Source organism: Anarrhichthys ocellatus, unplaced genomic scaffold (genome assembly GCF_004355925.1).
Source record: "Anarrhichthys ocellatus isolate YVR2014 unplaced genomic scaffold, GSC_Weel_1.0 scaffold24, whole genome shotgun sequence".
In the NCBI taxonomy this organism is placed as follows: domain Eukaryota; kingdom Metazoa; phylum Chordata; class Actinopteri; order Perciformes; family Anarhichadidae; genus Anarrhichthys; species Anarrhichthys ocellatus.
In genome coordinates this window covers 11,630,252-11,647,262 of record NW_022280054.1, presented here as the reverse complement: position 1 = coordinate 11,647,262, position 17,011 = coordinate 11,630,252, and the positions used below count along the sequence as shown (strand labels likewise).

Sequence of the window (17,011 nt, the reverse complement as noted above, 5' to 3'; positions counted from 1 at the left end):
TGTGTGTGTGTGTGTGTGTGTGTGTATGGGTGTGTGTGTGGATGAGGGCCATGACACCTTCAGCCGTGAGATCTAAACACGAGGTTGGGCTACAGCTTGACACACACACACAAAACAGGTCATTTTAATTCAGAAGACTTGACGAATGTCCAGGCTCCACTCAGTAGCACCGGACGGAGAATTTTAAGAGGTTTTCAGCCTCGTCGTTAGGATGTAAAAAGAGTTGTGTTGTTGAGAGCTTTATAAGGAGAATGCATGCTGTGTCATTTCTGTGTGTAATATCTCGTAGACTCATACAACGATTCGTATGATATATTACAAGATCCTCCTACTTTTTCATGCGTTTTCCTACGAAAGTCAAGCAACACGTCAATTTCTGCACGCAACAAAACTACTAAGTTAGGTTTCGGCAACAAGAATACTCAGTTAGGTCTAGGCAACAACAATACTTAGGTAAGTTTATGCAACAAGAATACTTAGTTAGTTGCCTAAACCTAAGTATTCTTGTATACTTAGGTTTAGGCAACAAGAATACTTAGTTAGGTTTAGGCAACAAAACCATTTAGTTAGGTTTAGGTAAAGATCGTGAAATACTTAGTTAGGTTTTGGAAAAGATTGTTGTTTGGGGTAAAATAACTACAGAAGTAGCCTTACTGAAGTCATGTTACAAATAGATCAAAGTTGACATCTCGTTTCACACGCGGCACGAACAAAAGGTCTCCTGGGTGAAAGACTTTCTTTGACTGTGTGGGTTTTTGCGGTCTTAAAACTTCCTGGTTCATGATTATGATTTTTGTGGGATATCTACGAACTACAGCGCATTAATAGTCGGAAGACAGAGCTACGAACTCTGTGTGAGGACAGCCTGCGTGTCTCGTTTATTTAACTCGCATATATGACAAGTGCATAGAGCTAACTAAATGATGAGCATGTTTGCCTTCTGACAAAGAGCCAATAAACAGCAAATATACAATGTGCACAAACACACACGCACACACACATACACAGCAAGTGTTTAAGTTCACCGGGGGCCTTTGGCTGACTCCTTGATGCCTCTGTCAACATCAGATGCTCACGTAGACTCTCTCACCCCTCTTCTGACGCCATCGCCCCTCACTTCTCTCCCCCTCCATCGTCTCTCCAACCCTTAACTCCCTTCTGCCTCCCCCACGCTGTGTGTCATCCACTGCGCCGGGCCTTCCACTGCCCCCACTGTTTGCAGGAGAGGACGATGCTTTTGCAAAGACGCTTCACTGGCTTGTGCATGCAGCGTACTCTTAAAAGCACGTCAGTTTAATGGAGCATGAAGTACAGCACGCAGAGGAAATGAAGGGTCCTTCAAGGACAATCAAACCGGTTTAATGAGCTCAAAGTGCTGCTGCGGATGCTCATAGTGAAGGAAGTGCGCTCTGGCACAGAACAAATTAAGGAGTAAATCAGCGCGGCATTCCTTTATGCAGAAAGCTGCTGCTGTACTGCTCTCTGTAGGCTAAACGTGCAACAAGAAACACTTCTTCTTTAGTGACACCTTTCTTCAAATTTATTGGGTTTATTGTTTGTTTTTTACATCAGAGGTTTTTAGAATGTCTCCTGTAACAATCCGCCTTGTGCTAATGTTAAAGGATTCATCTGGACTCGTTCACCTGGAGAAGACAAAAAGTATTTTACACTTCTGATTATTTGTTAAATGACGACAAGCTGACGGAACCGCTTTCTTTTTGTTTGGAGTACGACTGTAAGTGGTGCGATGTGCAAGTATAAAATAAAAATGCACAGTTTTTTTTCAGCATTTGAGAGTTTTTCTATCACAAGAAAATGAAACGGATGGAGAAAAAACAAAAAAGGAGGGAAGGCAGTGGGACACTTATGTAACAGCAAAGCACAAATTGACCTTCTGTCTCAGCTGGGTCGTTCTATGTTACAAGTGTGTTCACACACGTGCACACACACACACACACACACACGCCAAACAAAGAAGGCTATAGATCAGACTAATTCAGACACATTTGAAGGGTTCTCAGTGGGAAAGAGCAAACTGAAGAGAACAGAGTCGCCTTTAAAGTTTCAGTCCAGTACAACCAAACCTGAAAGTACAAAAGTCAGTCAGAAATACTCTTTTCAACTATTAGAATTTGCAAGCATTAATTCCGAATTAATTAAACATGAGAGTCTTTTAAACATATAAACTAGAGCTGCAACTATAAGGTGATTAATCGATTAGTGGATGGACAGATAGTTTTTCATGTATTTCTTTGTTTTTTGTTGACCGTGTGTCTCGCAGACTGGACTTACACGGGAAGTTGTACATGAAGCACGCCTGCGCAGTGACGATCCACTCGGCCCGAGTCTCGCAGAAGATGGCCACGTTGTTTTTTGGCCGCTGACCCAGTGACGCCAAACCGCTACCCAGTTGGGACGCCGCCGTGAGGATTTCCTCGTAGGAGAGCCAGCAGTACTCGCCCAGAACCACCTGCAGGGGGGGGGGAAGGTAAGATGGAGACACACGGTCATATTTAGTTCCCAAAACAGGTAGAGCAGATCAAAGGAAGGACAATCTTAACAATGTAAAGCCCAGTATCCTGTGATCTCTTCTTAAAAACCACAGGAGTTACATCCCACAGTCACATGTTTGTCCTGTTTCGTATTAAGAAGTCACAGGAAAAGGAGCATCGCTCCACTATTACCAAACAGAGCTGCCTCCTCTTCTACTGTCAGTCTCTGCATGAGAAGAAGATAAAACACTCAAACACAGTGATGACAGTGTCACACCAGTGAGGTTATACTGGCTCCTAGGGGTTAATAAACGGCAGTGCACACAAACACACGCCGTAATGATGACTGTACAGTCCTGTTTTCCACTTGTTATGAGGAACAATAGCCAGGAGCTGATCAGCTAAGACTGTTCTTGCAGCATTAAGTGTTTCAACAGTGGGGTTTAACTGGATTAGAGGGATCAGGCTGTTGGAATTAGTGGAGTAATTCAGACGTACGGTCAAAGTTGGCTGTGCAGTCGCTGTGCAAACTCCAAAAACACACCGATCACACAAAGTGTTTAGTTGGGCAGCGTCTACACTGAATGCTGGAGTAACTTTTTGTTGTATAGATGAGATGACATGCGAGCCACAACTGTTTGTTCAAAGTAAACTTCTTTTTCATTCTCCCACTCCTTTTTGAACAAATTCAGATTTGTTCTTTTTGATTTCAAATCAGTTCTTTCGACTCGTTCTTCTTTTTTCCGTCCTTTGTGAAGCAAATGTCTTGACACACTTGTCGCTTATTCAATCTCTTACGGAATTACATGAAGAGTTTCATAACACTCTCATGACTGTATGTTAAATATGATGTTACCTGTTTCCACAGTACTTATGCTAAACTAGGCTAACTGGCTGTAGCTTTGAAATTCAATGGACCGTTATGAAAGTCTTTTCATTTAAATCTAAGAAAGCTAATAAGTTTAATGTGGAACTATTCCTTAAGTGTTGTGTTTCATACTCTGTTACTATGCTGCTACCCCCCCACCCTTTCTGCATCCCTCTTTACCTTCTTGAACACCTTCCCGTTGCCCTGGCGCTCGTCGTCCTCATTGATCACCTCCCTCGTCCCCAGACAGTCTCTGTGAGGGAACCTCATGGCCGCGTACTCGAACACCTTATCCAGGGTGTCCACTCCCGGGTGCAGCGCCGTCGCCAGCCTCTTGGCGGCGCTCACCGCTCGGTAGGGGCCCTCGGGACGTCCCGACGCCGAGCGGGCCTTCGCCCTCTTGGCCCGCTCCTCCTCGGAGCCGTAGCGGGCCCCGTCGTGTCCGGAGACCCGGCTGAGGATGTAGGAGGGCAGGAAGGTGATGGAGGTGTAGATCCACGCCATGAGGTGGAAGAGGAGCAGCAGCACAGGGTTCAGGTCCTCCTTCTGCTTCATCTCAGTGAAGCTGTGAAGACGTGGAGAGCAGCGAGTAAGGTAAGAAGAAAAAGTTCCAACTGTTGCAGTCAGTCCCCTTATCCTTCTTCTTGCTTTCTTTCAGAGAGCTTGACTTAATGAAAGGCCCACAGGTCCACGCTGCTGGAAAATAAACAACATGAACCCAGCATTAGAACATTGACATGTAATTATGAAACTGGGTTCAAAATAAGTGTGTGCCTGTGCTCATAACGATCCCTGAAAGTAAACTCATCCAGAAAGCGAAACAAAACGCTGAGCACTCGCAAAAAGCAGAAGGGAGATTTGTGTTACTGGCAAACCACGATACGACAAACAGACCGGCTCAGTGCTTCAAATGTTCTTTCTCCTTCACATATTGATCCAACGCACTCGCTCACCGAGAACACAGCGTGAACGCAGCACGAGCAACTGTCGGTGTCACGCGCTGTTGGTATCAAAGAGAAAGAAAGAAAGCAGCAGGAAAAGCTACGAGAAACAAAACAAAAGGAGAAGACAACAGAGGAGTTAAAGTGGAAAAATGAGATTGTAAAACGTCTCCAACAGACGCAGACCACAGCGAGTGTGAGAAGGTGCATGAGAGGTTTCTGAATGAGCAAATGTGAGTGACAGGAAACAGGCCTCTAGACGTGGAGGAGACAAAACACCCAAAGAACAAACTGTTAAGTGTTTGAACTGCCAATTAGCAGATCCACTGTTCACTCTGAACCCATTAAACTCCATGACGTGCATTTAAACTGCCACACATCTCAGCTTTACTGCAGGAGTGTGTCTTCTAGAACAACACTGTATCTTTGGACACTCATTATGAACTAGGAGGGAGGTGATGGAGTTGTTGGGAGCTGTCCAGAGTTGTGAACTGAGATCAGTGTTAAGGTTATCTCGTCACCATGAGATGAAAGGTTTCCTGTTAGCACTAGTTCTCTATACGTTTACTTATTAATAATAATAATAATAATAATAATAATGATACTACTATTACTACTACCTTAATAATAATAATTATTATTTAAATCTGCTTTAAATAGATTTAAATCAAATCTATTTTAAGCAGATTTAAATAGGCGAGTTTGGAGAGCAGGTTTGAAAGAGGGGAGTGATTGAGAATTTCTGAGGTGTCGGGTTAGAGTCCCAGAGGAAGGGGGGTAGCAATGGAGACGGCCCTGTCCCCCCAGGTCTGGTGCTTGGACGGGGTGAGACGGGTGAGGAGGTTGCGAGGTTGTGGAGGACTTTGAGGGCGATGAGGATCATTCTGAACTGGATTCTTTACTGAATGGGGGCCCAGTGGAGGTTCTGAAGGATGCAGACGGACAGCTGAGTTTTGGATGTATTTTGGTGGAGGGGGCGAAGATGGGCGATGATTTTAAGATGAAAAAAAGGCAGTTTTTGTAACATATGCTAACTCAAGTCTTTTACATTGTTCTGTAAATATATGGTGTCCTATTAACAAACAGCGTCTAAATGGTTTAAAACTGCCATTTAAGGCCACCAGTGTGAGAAATAACCGTCATGCTTATTGACATTTTTACTCAGTCCATCAACTGTCAATCGTGCAGCTATGTAAGCATGGCCCCCTGTCAAAATGGTGTGAGAATGCACACACACACACACACACACACACACACACACACACACGCACACACACTCTGAAGGCAGTCTATTCTAGCAGCAGTAATAATACATTATTTATTTGAGGGAGAGGCTCACTAAACTGTCCTCTGACTTGCACGACTCGTCTCCCAAAAACACTCGTCTCTCAAGTGTCCCTTTGAGACTCATAAATAAATCAGCGGGGCTCTCCCAGACTACCATCTGTTCCCTGTGGGACGTGGACTCTGCGGCGCTGTTGTTGTGCTCGGTGTCTTGTTTCCCGGCCTGGAAGCCTCGCTCCGTCTACAGCTTCACTACGAGATGCATCGGCCGCTATCATCCACTGTTTGATAGTTAGTTTCACTGCCTCTGTCAAATCTGATTTACTTTTTGCAGAAAGTCAATGTTGATGAAATAGAGGCCGTAGAGAGGTAGTCTGAGCAACTGGAGTAAACAAACAATCAGACTATAGAAGAAGAGAGCAACAGGTGCATGGTGCTGCTTCAACTTCTTCTTCTGCTGTTTTGACAATGAGCTGAAGATCTTTTGTAAAGCCTTGAATTCAGCAATTTCGCCGTCGCCATGTTGTTTTTTTTGCAACCAATGAACGGAAGTTACCATATTTGGAATGCGGAGGAGCGACGTAGAGACGTTGTTTATGTCTCTGGTAGCAGTAGAGACCTGTCAATCACAGTAAGCCCCGCCCTAAAGCATCCCCTGCTTTATGGTCTGTTTGACTCTAAATGGACCATAATGTACTAAATGAACATCATGCTGTATTGAAGAAGACTTGAAACTAGAGATTGAGACCATAAACTCATGTTTACAATGTTTACTGAGGTACTAAATCAAGAGAGAAGTAGAGTCATTTCCTCATAGACTTCTATACAACCAGACATTGCACCAAAAGCATGCGCGGCCGACCCGGCTGTGTCAACAAATAACAGAGAAGCTCTGATAACAACACACACACACAGATAGCAGTCCTTTCTCTACACTGTGTGTAATTAGTGGAGTGTCCCTTTAAGATGATTTGATCATTTATTCTCTACGATGCTGTGGTGGTGCTATATTACATTTCAAACGATTCGGTTTTTTCTCGTCTTGACAGGCGTTAAAAGACAAGATTGTGTTTGGTTGCATGCAAGTACAGTGACAATAAAGTTGAATTAAACCTTGTGATTATTGTCATTATAGATTACTTTTGATTTCCAATAATAAAATATCAGAAATTTGCAAATTGCATAAAGTGGTGTCTTCAAATCGTTGACAATTATCCATAAACCAGAAGATTTTAAAAATAGCAATGATTTTAACACCGCTGGGTCCAGTAAACGTTGGTTAATCCTCTGGTAAACAATCGACTAATCGTTTCAGCCCTGCGTGACATAACAGCGGAGGGTGCTGTTGTGTGTGGGTACCAGGTTCCACTTGTCAGATTACACAGACAGATAAGGTCACAGAGGGGAGGAGGCTGCAACCTGTAGGAATAGTGAAGGGACTCAACGCATGAATAAAGATAAGACATCCACCTGTAGTCGCACCGCTTTACCGTTTAACATGCATCTGTGTGAGCAGAACGATCACCTTCTAATTCACATGGATTTACCAGCTGATTAGAAACTTTGCACCACAGCTCGACTCTAATCTCTTCCCTTTTAATGACGAGAAACGGGAAGGTGGCTTTATGCAACAAGCAGGATTAATTGGGTAATATTGTGACATGGTCTGTGTAGTGGTGGGGTGAGCTGGCTGGCATGTATGTGTGTGTGTGTGTGTGTGTGTATTTGCTTCCTCGGAGAGATTATGTGAATGGGCTCTTTTGTGCGCCGACGTCATCGTAACTTTCGGCCCACTCAGCTAAGCAGGCGGGCCTTTGCAGCCTCGCAAGAAAGTTCAACATGGCCATTGTGGTGAAAACGACTGCAGCGACACACGACTCGTCTCCAGGGTCAGACTGTGTGTGTATGTGTGTGAAAGAGATGTCTGTGGTGTGTGTGCGTGCGTGGGCGTGTGGAGGTGCAGAACAGATTGCACACATTATTTGTAGCCTGTTTGAAATAGGGACATATTTAAGAGATTGCAAAAAAAGCAACCGAGGTGGTTTTCAAGTGTGAGTTCACTGAGAGTGAAAACACAGCCGGCTGGATTATGTGGATCAGACGGCAGCTTTTCTCTGCTCTTGTGTGCAAACATAAGCAGACATGATGACCTATTTCCTTTCTCTATTGTATTCATACAACAGCTAATTCAATTTGAAAAAAAGTATCTGCATCTGTTTTATGCAAGTTTCTACAGGAGGTAAAATAAGTAAAGTACATAAAAACCAAGAAGACTTTTACTTATTTCAGTTGTCACTCTTGTGACTCGTGTTCTCCTCTCTCGCACTTTGGAGAAAGTATGCTTTCCAAGGAGGACGAGTGTGCGTCTGCGTGTTTTTCTAATCATGTCGGACCATTCCTCGCAAGACAATAGCGTCTCTGTCCGTAGTTTACGGGAGCTCGCATCATTCGGTGACCAATGCCACAGGCCAGTTCACGTCAGCGGTGTTTTAAAAAGGGACTTTTAGAAGAGGAACAGCAGCAGATGGAGGTTTTAAACGTTAGGGACGACTGTGGTGAGGTGACACAGATTCTAAGTTCTGTTTTTTGATTACAACACGTGTTGTAAAAGTGTGTCCTATTTGTGTGCATGTCATAATTGTATAAATATGTCTAACACAAGAAAAAAAAAAAAAGGCTAAAATATGCTGTATTTGAGTATATGAGTATATGAGCTATAGTGAAATACTAAAAACATTAAGATGGGAACAAAAGAAACAACATATTATGGATTTAGATGTAATAATAATGGTCAACAATGAGCCACAGATGTTCAGGCTGCAACATCCAGACGCACTAACGAGGATCACCCACGCAACAGTGGCGAGTCGACTTCCGGTTTAGCATTTCAAAACAAAAGATTTCAGGCAGTTGCAGACATTTTTGAGTGTTGCTGTTAATGATTAATTTCATCTTCATTTGTTTGGCAAAATGATTTGTTAGGCGCTGGCCACACGCATGTTGGACATAAGCTGAATATCATGTCTAAAGAAGGCATTATAATGTAGTATAACAGCAAGACATGTCATTTTAAATGACAAATTAATAGCACATAGGAAGTTTAATGTTCTATTTTTATTTTTAGAATAAAGGTTTTTAATTACAGTTTTCTCTGTTACTTTTTTGGGGGGGGCACTGCAGCAGCATCCCGCACATCTGGATATAAAAACGCGCATCACAAATCGGGCACCTGAACGGCAAAAAGAGAACTCACCACGGCTGTCGGTTCATCCGGACTGCAGCAGCGGAGAGAGACTCCCAACATCCACCGGCTCTCATCCAAACGAGTCCGGAAGTGACACGCGCGGCCTGATGCTGGCTGTCGGGTAGGGGAGGGAGGGGAGGGGAGGGGAGGGGAGGGGGCGAGGGGGGTGAGGGAATTCCCTGCGTTGTGATTGGACTAGATGAGGTGGCGCGTGCTAGAGGCCGGGCCTAGATTGGAAAAGGAGGGCTCGCGGTGATTGCATGGGGTTCAGAAGGAGGTAGAGGCCACGCGCACAGTGCGCTCACACATACAGTCCCACGCGCATACAGACTCAGGAAACGTTGATGTTAAAGCTGTCGCGTGTGATGCTTCCCTTCAGAGGGTTACAGTGCACGTGAAAGTCAATTCAAACATTATTATTAAAATTATTATTATTATTATTATTTTATTATTATTATTTTATTATCATTATTATTATTATTATATTATTATAAAAATAATGTTTTCTTCCATTGGACTGGACCCATATAAACGGAGGTATTTCATTTTTTTTGTAGAGTCATGGTTTCAGCACCGCAGTGTGATTATGGTCTTAATTCCAACCCCTACAGGAGGTTGGCGCAGGAGTTCATGACACTTTCAAACTTACCCCACCACAACTACTACCCCAATCATGCAGAACTAGAACTAGCATCCTGGCTCAACATAATGTCCTACTGAGAATGATCTCCTTTGACCCAGATGGTGTAATTCAGGAAAAATGCCCCCAACGAGCCCAAAACACACACATGTATACACATGCAAAGTTACCAGTATGAGTATACATACTCATATGTATGTTGACGTTTATATAGGGCTGTGAGTGTAGCCCTCAGCATACAATGCTGGTGATAATGTTGATCTGAAGCAGAGAGAAGACAGTTTATCTGATGTAAAATATCGAATGTCATGCATTGTGGAACATTTTTGTGTACTCTTTTCATGTTGACTGCTGTTTTGTTATAAACCTAAGAATATGGAGCTATATGACTCACTCTGCAGTGTGACATGTTATGAAGACAGAAAGACGAGCAGATGGCAGATTGCCCGACAGACTTGTTACTGGAAAAAATGAAACGGTGAAACGAGGCTTTATGCCCTCTGTCTCCACTTTGTCGTCAGCGTTGTGGTAACGATCCTTCATTCCCACCACTCCGTCATCTAATTACTAATGGGAGAATAGAGATAATTCATCATTTCATGATGAGAAAGTCATCAGTTTGAACCACCAATTCAGAAAACTCAAGCAGATTCTTTCAAATTCATCATTTTCACACCATCTGTTCTCGTACAGGCTTCTTTTCTCATCTCCTCTAAACATGACGCAAAATATTTACAATACAAATATTTAATGCAAGGTTGTTCTATTTTTTTAATTAAAGAAATCCTGACAATCCTACCATCTGCCATTTCTCATATGAAGGTGCTATCTATTACATGCTGTGCAACAATCTGTTCTCATAGTTTCTATTGTGTCTGCATCATTATTTAAATCGTGTTCTCCAGGCTACTATAAGATGTGCTGGATGATAGCGATGTATTTTACATTTCCATTCTGGCCTTCAGCAGAAACACTCCGCTGAGACGGCTCTCCTCAGGCTCAAAAATACTATTTGAATGCATCTTGATTCTGATGAGAGAACACAATATACTCCACTGTTATTCAGTATTAGTCCTGCATGCAGTGCTGGAACAAGTATTCAGATCCTTTACTAATACCACACTCTGGAAATACTTTACAAAGTCCTGCATTCAAAACCTTACTTGTGCACTAAAATGTACCCTGTCAGTGTTTTAAATAGAGTTTCTGGATTAATATTAGTCTTGCATTCATGTACTGTATATGTTGCATTTTACTGCTGTAGATGTTTATTTAAACTTCTTTATATACTGTTGGCCACTTTAATCTACATCAATGCATCATATTCTATAAGATCATGATGTGATTTTATGCCGTTTTCTGCTTTGTGACGATGCATTTTCCAGCTGATCCAAGAAGCTTTTTAAATAGTTTATTTAACTTAAGAATAATAAAGATGTTCTAACCCCACAAGGAACACTTCATCCTTCAGTTTATTATAAACATTAAAAATGTACACATCTGGAGATACGTAAATAAAGCACATTATTCCCCTCTGAGGTGAAGTGAAGTGGAAGTATAAAGCTGCATAAAAGGTCAATACTCAAGTAAAATGCAAGTACCTTGAATTTGTACTTACAGTACTTGAGTAAATGTACTTAGTTACATTCCACCACTGCCTGTATGTGATACTAGAGATCATTTTGTAATTTATTTATCTATTTATTTTTAAAGCAAAGGATATTATTTACCCTATTTTATCTCATTAAAAGAATCAATATTATTTATGAAAAATATATATTTATAAGGCTATATTAGATAAAAATGCAAGAACAAATAAATAGATAAATAAAGGTTACATTAGTTCAATTAAATTACATTTGTCCCTTTGGAACTCTATATAATAATAATAATATTATACAGCTCTGTAAGCCTACTTCTCTTAATAAACCATAGGAAATAAGTTATGGTTATTAGCTGATGAGGCGAAGACAAGATACCTCATTTTGTATGGAATTAATTACAAATGTCCTAAATAGAAACATTAAATATCCACAAATGATTTGTTTGTCATTTAACTACATTTCACTCAGGCACCACCTCAGACAGCTACAGCCGGCTCGTTGGGGTCCTTTTTCCGCTACACTGAGGAGGATTAGCAGGCAACATGCCGACTGTCGGAGTGAAAAGAGATCTTCTCTTCAAAGCTTTGGGCAGAACATACAGTGAGTCATGTTAAGGACATATTCAAGTAGTGAACAACATGTCCGCCTGGTTATTAAATGTCAGTTTGTCCCTAAAAGACTGAGGGAGTCAAAACATTAGCTTGATGGTTAGCACAGCAGCAGCAGCAGCAGCTGCGCACGCAGTTAAATTATCTGGCTTTAGTAAAACAGTCTTGAATGAGACTTATATTGTTTTTATAACAACATTCTTATCAAATATAAGTTTTAATGTTAACATATTGCTGCTGGTAACTGTGTCAATGAGAAAGTAGACTTCGTTAGTGCTCTGACGTGTCTTGTGTTGGACGTCAACGTTATTGCGTCATTATTTCCCCTGTCATTTAAATCTGAGGCTAATACTTAGCGATGTATATAAAGCTGTTTTTTGTTTGTTTGTAATACGTGTTTGTTTCTTCTTTCAGCCGATGAGGAGTTTGACGAGCTGTGCTTTGAATTTGGGCTGGAGCTGGATGAAATTGTGAGTAAACGATGTAAAAAGCAGATCAAACCACAGTGTGTCATATGAGCATAAAGGCATAATTAAAAGTGAATCCATCTGCACACTACACACACACACACACACACACCTGTGTGTGACAAGTCACATTGCCCAATGTGAGAAAGGTCTGCTTGTGCATTTATGTTCAAAAACATCCAGTGAGCTGTGATCTCTGTTCTGATTCCAGACCTCAGAGAAGGAGATAATCAGCAAAGAGCAGGGCGACTCCAAGGCATCGGGGGCGTCTGACGTCGTCCTGTATAAGATCGATGTACCGGCGAACCGCTACGACCTGCTGTGTCTGGAGGGGCTGGTCCGTGGACTGCAGGTCTTCAAGAACAAGTGAGCGGTGCACATACTGCGGTGGTTGCGGCAATCTAAAGTGAAGGATGATTGCTAAATGCATGCAAAGGTTGACCAGTTTCGGTGGTGACACAACGGAGTAATTCAGCGCCCTTTTCCAAAGTTAGAAGGATGGATATGTGAAAGGTTGATGGTTTTAAAACATTCTTGTGAATGACTGTGTGTTACTTAAAGTTACTGTGAGGAACTTTTAACTGGTTGTGAAACAGTCTCAATTTAATACTGATGTGTCTTTATGACCTACTTCAGTAAACGAGACCATCAGAGAGAAGATGGTCTATTTCTATATGGTTTTTAATGCTTGACAAAGGTGCCACTGAGGGTCGGATTCCGTGCAAAATCGGATGACATCATGCAGGTTCACCAGAAAATCCTTCAGCTCAGACTCCAGCAGAGACCGGTCCACCGTGGACAGACCCAGATCCTCCGGCAGAGACCGGTCCACCGTGGACAGACCCGGATCCTCCGGCAGAGACCGGTCCACCGTGGACAGACCCGGATCCTCCGGCAGAGACCGGTCCACCGTGGACAGACYCAGAGCCGGCTTTACTGCAGCCTTAGACCTGCAGTCGGAAGTATGGGTGGGAGGAGGAGAGCTTAGCGCCCGAAAGAAGCCTCCCAGAGCTTCTCCTCTCTGCTCCTCCGGTCCCCTCTGGGAGCCAACACCGACACCACGCTGCTGGAGACCCAGGACGTATTGCTGGACCCGCTGGAGGGAAGGGAGGCAGAACCAGGACTGAGAGGAGCAGACTGTCAGACCCTGCTGCAATAAAATGAGAGGTTTTCTAAAGGGACTCTGGTGCTCAGGAACACTACCACCTTCGTCCACAGGGACGACAAAACATCATAACACAACATGAACGTTCCTTGTAGTAACTCTTAACTCCATTCGGGTAAAGTTTATGCAAACTTGCTTCACTGCTGCTACAGAGATTGTGTTTGTGTTGCAGGTTGGAGGCACCTCGCTACAGACGTGTTAGCCCAGTCAGCGGGGAGCCTCAGAAGCTGATCATTACCAAGGAGGTGGGTGGCGGCATTCATGATTATTAACGGCAAACAAGCAGTTTGTGGCCTGAGGCGTTCGTTAGTTTGCTTTATGAATCATATAAATGTGAGTATTGTTAATTGTGATTTGATATGTGCAGACGGCGGCAGTGCGACCGCATGCCGTGGCAGCGGTGTTGAGGAACATCACCTTCACACAGGAGCGCTACGACAGCTTCATCGAGCTGCAGGACAAACTCCACCAAACCGTCTGCAGGTCAGATCAGCTGCTACACCAAGTACAACAGAGTACCTTCAGTTAGTTATTATGCAGGTATTCAAATGTACCTGCAGGAAATGTGGTTACTACCACTTGTATAACCTGTGTATATATTCTTTACAACAACCTGACTGTTTCGTTGTTTTAACTGAATTTTTACTGACGAGGTAATTCGGTTAAAAACCCAGCACGGTGGTGATTTGTGAGATGTTGCAGCCACTGCATCTGGCGCTTCTGTTACAGACCAAAAGCAACAACGAACTGAAATGTAATCTGTGTCGCCAAAGCTTTATATTGCTTCTTCTTCCGTGTCATATAACTCCATTGTTACCCTGCTCACACCATGGCAGAACACACAACACAATGACATGTTTTTTCCCGTGCTCATGCAGGAAGAGGAGCCTTGTGGCCATCGGGACTCATGACCTGGACACCATCTCCGGTCCTTTCATGTACACGGCCAAACCTCCTGGAGACATCAGCTTCAAACCCCTGAACCAGACCAAAGAGTACACCGCCATCCAGCTCATGAGCCTCTACAAGGTGAAGGACTCCGGCGAGAAGAGCAGTTTGTGTGTTTGAGCGGCGCTAACCTGCTCTTGTTCTTGTGACTCATGCAGACGGACAGCCAGCTGAAGCACTTCCTTCACATTATCGAGGACAAGCCCGTGTACCCCGTCATCTACGACAGCAATGGTATCGTCCTGTCCATGCCTCCCATCATCAATGGTGAGCACTGTCTCTGCCTTCATGTGTCTGGCTTTATTTCTGATTCAACCTATTCTCATGATATTAAATATCTTTTGTTGTTTTCCCAGGTGACCATTCAAAAATCTCCCTGAAGACGAAGAACGTCTTTATTGAGTGCACGGCCACAGACCTGACGAAGGTACGACTGAGAGGAGAACGGAGGAATCCCATCAATGTGTTGTTCAGTCTTCAACTCGTTCTCTTCTTCTGTTGTTCCCTCCAGGCAAAGATCGTGTTAGACATGATGGTGACCATGTTCAGCGAGTATTGCTCACAGCCTTTCACGTAAGTCGCCTATCGGGGCTCAAATACCAGCTTGTCGTCTACAGGTTTTGTGTCCTATGTCCAAGATACTGGTTTATTCTCTTCCTATTAAGTGATGGAAATATACCCAAATCCATCATAAATAGTCCACAAAAGACTGGAGTGTAAGAGTATTACAGAGAGGGTGATGTGTTCTTCTGTCTCGTGCTCTTTCAGGGTCGAGGAGGCTGAGGTGGTCTACCCAGACGGCAAGACCTGCAAATATCCAGTAATGTGTTCTCTACCATCATCTTGTGTCCTTTCTTTAAGTGGCAATAGACATGTTTTTGTTGCTTTAACTTATCCTAATGAAGTAAATGTATATTACACAGTGTTACGGCTGTAGAATAATGACACCAAATGTGTTTATGATTTAAATAAGTGGCTAAGTTTGTCACTAGCACTAAGCACTGAGGTAAATGGAAGGTGATCGTGTTGTCTTTTGGACAGCGGAGCTAATGTCACGTGTGTTCCTTCTACTGTCGTCTGATTCTCTGCTGGTGTTTCCTGGTTTGTACTTTAGGAGCTCGCTTACAGGAAGGAGAAGTTGTCCAGCGAGTTCGTCAACAAAAAAGTTGGCATCAAGTGAGTCATCTGGATCTACTACTCTGTATATTATGAAAGTAAAGATTATAGAAAGAGCCAGCAGGTAAATGTTAAAACAGACATGGATACACCTGCACTATCGAACACAATAATACGGAAATATCGGCCAATAATGTGTCCTCAGAGCAGCGCTGAACTATGTGATAGAAACGAGGAGGGAGAGTTTGAGTATAAACGTTCTGCTACAGCAAAGCGGTTCATGACCGCGATGGGAAGTGGTTGAGGAGACGTGACAGTCAAAGAGATACAAGACGAGAAGGTGTGAGCCGACGGGTCACGTTATGTTTCTGGTTCAGTAGAAGATGTGACAGAGACCTGAATACAGACACACAGGCAGCTGTCGGAGTGAGAGAATCTTCATAATTACTCAACTTTAGCCTTTATGTCTCCAAAATATGCCAATAAAATAATGACAAAGAAAAGAGAGAACCTCTCTGTATTTAAATACAATACAACTGTTTGGAGTGAGAGAGCTTCACAGTTTTGTGCAGGCGTCCCTTAAGAACAGATCTGTGGTCTGTGGTTCAGATTTAAAGCTGCTTTTAACCTGTGATGCATCGTTATGTCATGTTATTGTGTTTTTACTGCTATAGTGTGTTTTATACGCTTTGTTTTTATTGATATTGCTGTTTCCGTTTTTACCTTTTTAAAGCGCGATACTAAATAAATGCATTATTATTATTAAAGCTGCAGTCACATGGAGTCAGGCAGACGGTTGAGTGCAAACTGGATATTATTTTGGTGAACGAGAGCAGGACGGTAAAAGTAGGCCATCCAAAGTACTAATACTTACTCGTCAAATACACTTTGGGCATTTAAAAGAAGAGGTTGGAACAATCATTTTAATTTTCTATTTTAATCAGAACACAACCATGTGTTGTCTTTTGCACATTCGTAACAACTTACCCTTCTGTGCAGAAGAAAACCAAAATAAACAATTTACAACCGAAGCTGCGTTTTATAACGTCCATTATTAGAACAATTCCATAAAATAATAGTCAAGAAATCATTTTATTATATATTATTCCGTTCTTTTATACAAAAAACAAGACGTCGTCATGGCAACATTTCGCCATGTGCGTCTCATCATTCTGTCTGATTTTCATCTAAAGGCAGCGTTACTTGTAACTTTGTGTTAATTCATTTTGAACATGTGCTTTTCCACACACACACACACATGCAGGTCTACCTAGCTGCTTGATGTCAGTGTATCCTCAGTAACTTCATAAATTCCACTTTTTAATGAGTGTTTATTTATTTTCCTCCCGACAGCGAGTCGACTGAGAAAATCGCCCAGCTGCTGACCAAGATGTGCCTGCGCTCCGAGGTGACGGGTGTCGGCGACGAGATCGAAGTGGAGATCCCGCCCACGCGCTCTGACGTCATCCACGCCTGTGACATCATGGAGGACGCCGCCATGGCCTTCGGCTTCAACAACATCCCGTACACCACGCCGCGCACCTACACCATCGCCACCCAGGTACCTGGCTGTTTTATTCTGCGCGCGTGTGTGTGTGTGTGTGTGTGTGTGTGTGTGTGTGTGTGTGTGTGTG

At 43.0% G+C, this 17,011-nt stretch overlaps 2 protein-coding genes across 4 annotated transcripts in view; one reads left to right on the top strand and one right to left on the bottom strand.

Annotated features, from left to right (window-relative positions):
* Nucleotides 1-8,925, bottom strand: part of acsl3a (acyl-CoA synthetase long chain family member 3a) — a 22,656-nt gene extending 13,731 nt beyond the window's left edge. Inside the window, exons 1-3 of one of the 2 annotated variants that reach the window (XM_031860704.1) lie at nt 8,839-8,925; nt 3,541-4,056; nt 2,293-2,470 (exon numbers count right to left, since the gene is read on the bottom strand). In XM_031860704.1, the coding sequence (XP_031716564.1) occupies nt 2,293-2,470; nt 3,541-3,915 (553 nt within the window). In that variant the 5' untranslated portion in view covers nt 3,916-4,056; nt 8,839-8,925. The remainder of the gene's footprint in view (nt 1-2,292; nt 2,471-3,540; nt 4,057-8,838) is intronic. The other variant, XM_031860705.1, reaches the window with a different exon arrangement.
* A 2,623-nt stretch (nt 8,926-11,548) lies between these two features.
* farsb (phenylalanyl-tRNA synthetase subunit beta) overlaps nt 11,549-17,011 on the top strand; it is a 12,220-nt gene continuing 6,757 nt past the window's right edge. The window contains exons 1-12 of one of the 2 annotated variants that reach the window (XM_031860707.1): nt 11,549-11,673; nt 12,096-12,151; nt 12,360-12,514; nt 13,486-13,558; nt 13,681-13,796; nt 14,192-14,342; nt 14,420-14,528; nt 14,618-14,688; nt 14,773-14,834; nt 15,030-15,081; nt 15,376-15,437; nt 16,731-16,978. In XM_031860707.1, coding sequence (XP_031716567.1) covers nt 11,616-11,673; nt 12,096-12,151; nt 12,360-12,514; nt 13,486-13,558; nt 13,681-13,796; nt 14,192-14,342; nt 14,420-14,528; nt 14,618-14,688; nt 14,773-14,834; nt 15,030-15,081; nt 15,376-15,437; nt 16,731-16,978 — 1,213 coding nt within the window. In that variant the 5' untranslated portion in view covers nt 11,549-11,615. Of the gene's footprint in view, nt 11,674-12,095; nt 12,152-12,359; nt 12,515-13,485; nt 13,559-13,680; nt 13,797-14,191; nt 14,343-14,419; nt 14,529-14,617; nt 14,689-14,772; nt 14,835-15,029; nt 15,082-15,375; nt 15,438-16,730; nt 16,981-17,011 lie in introns of both variants that reach the window. The other variant, XM_031860708.1, reaches the window with a different exon arrangement.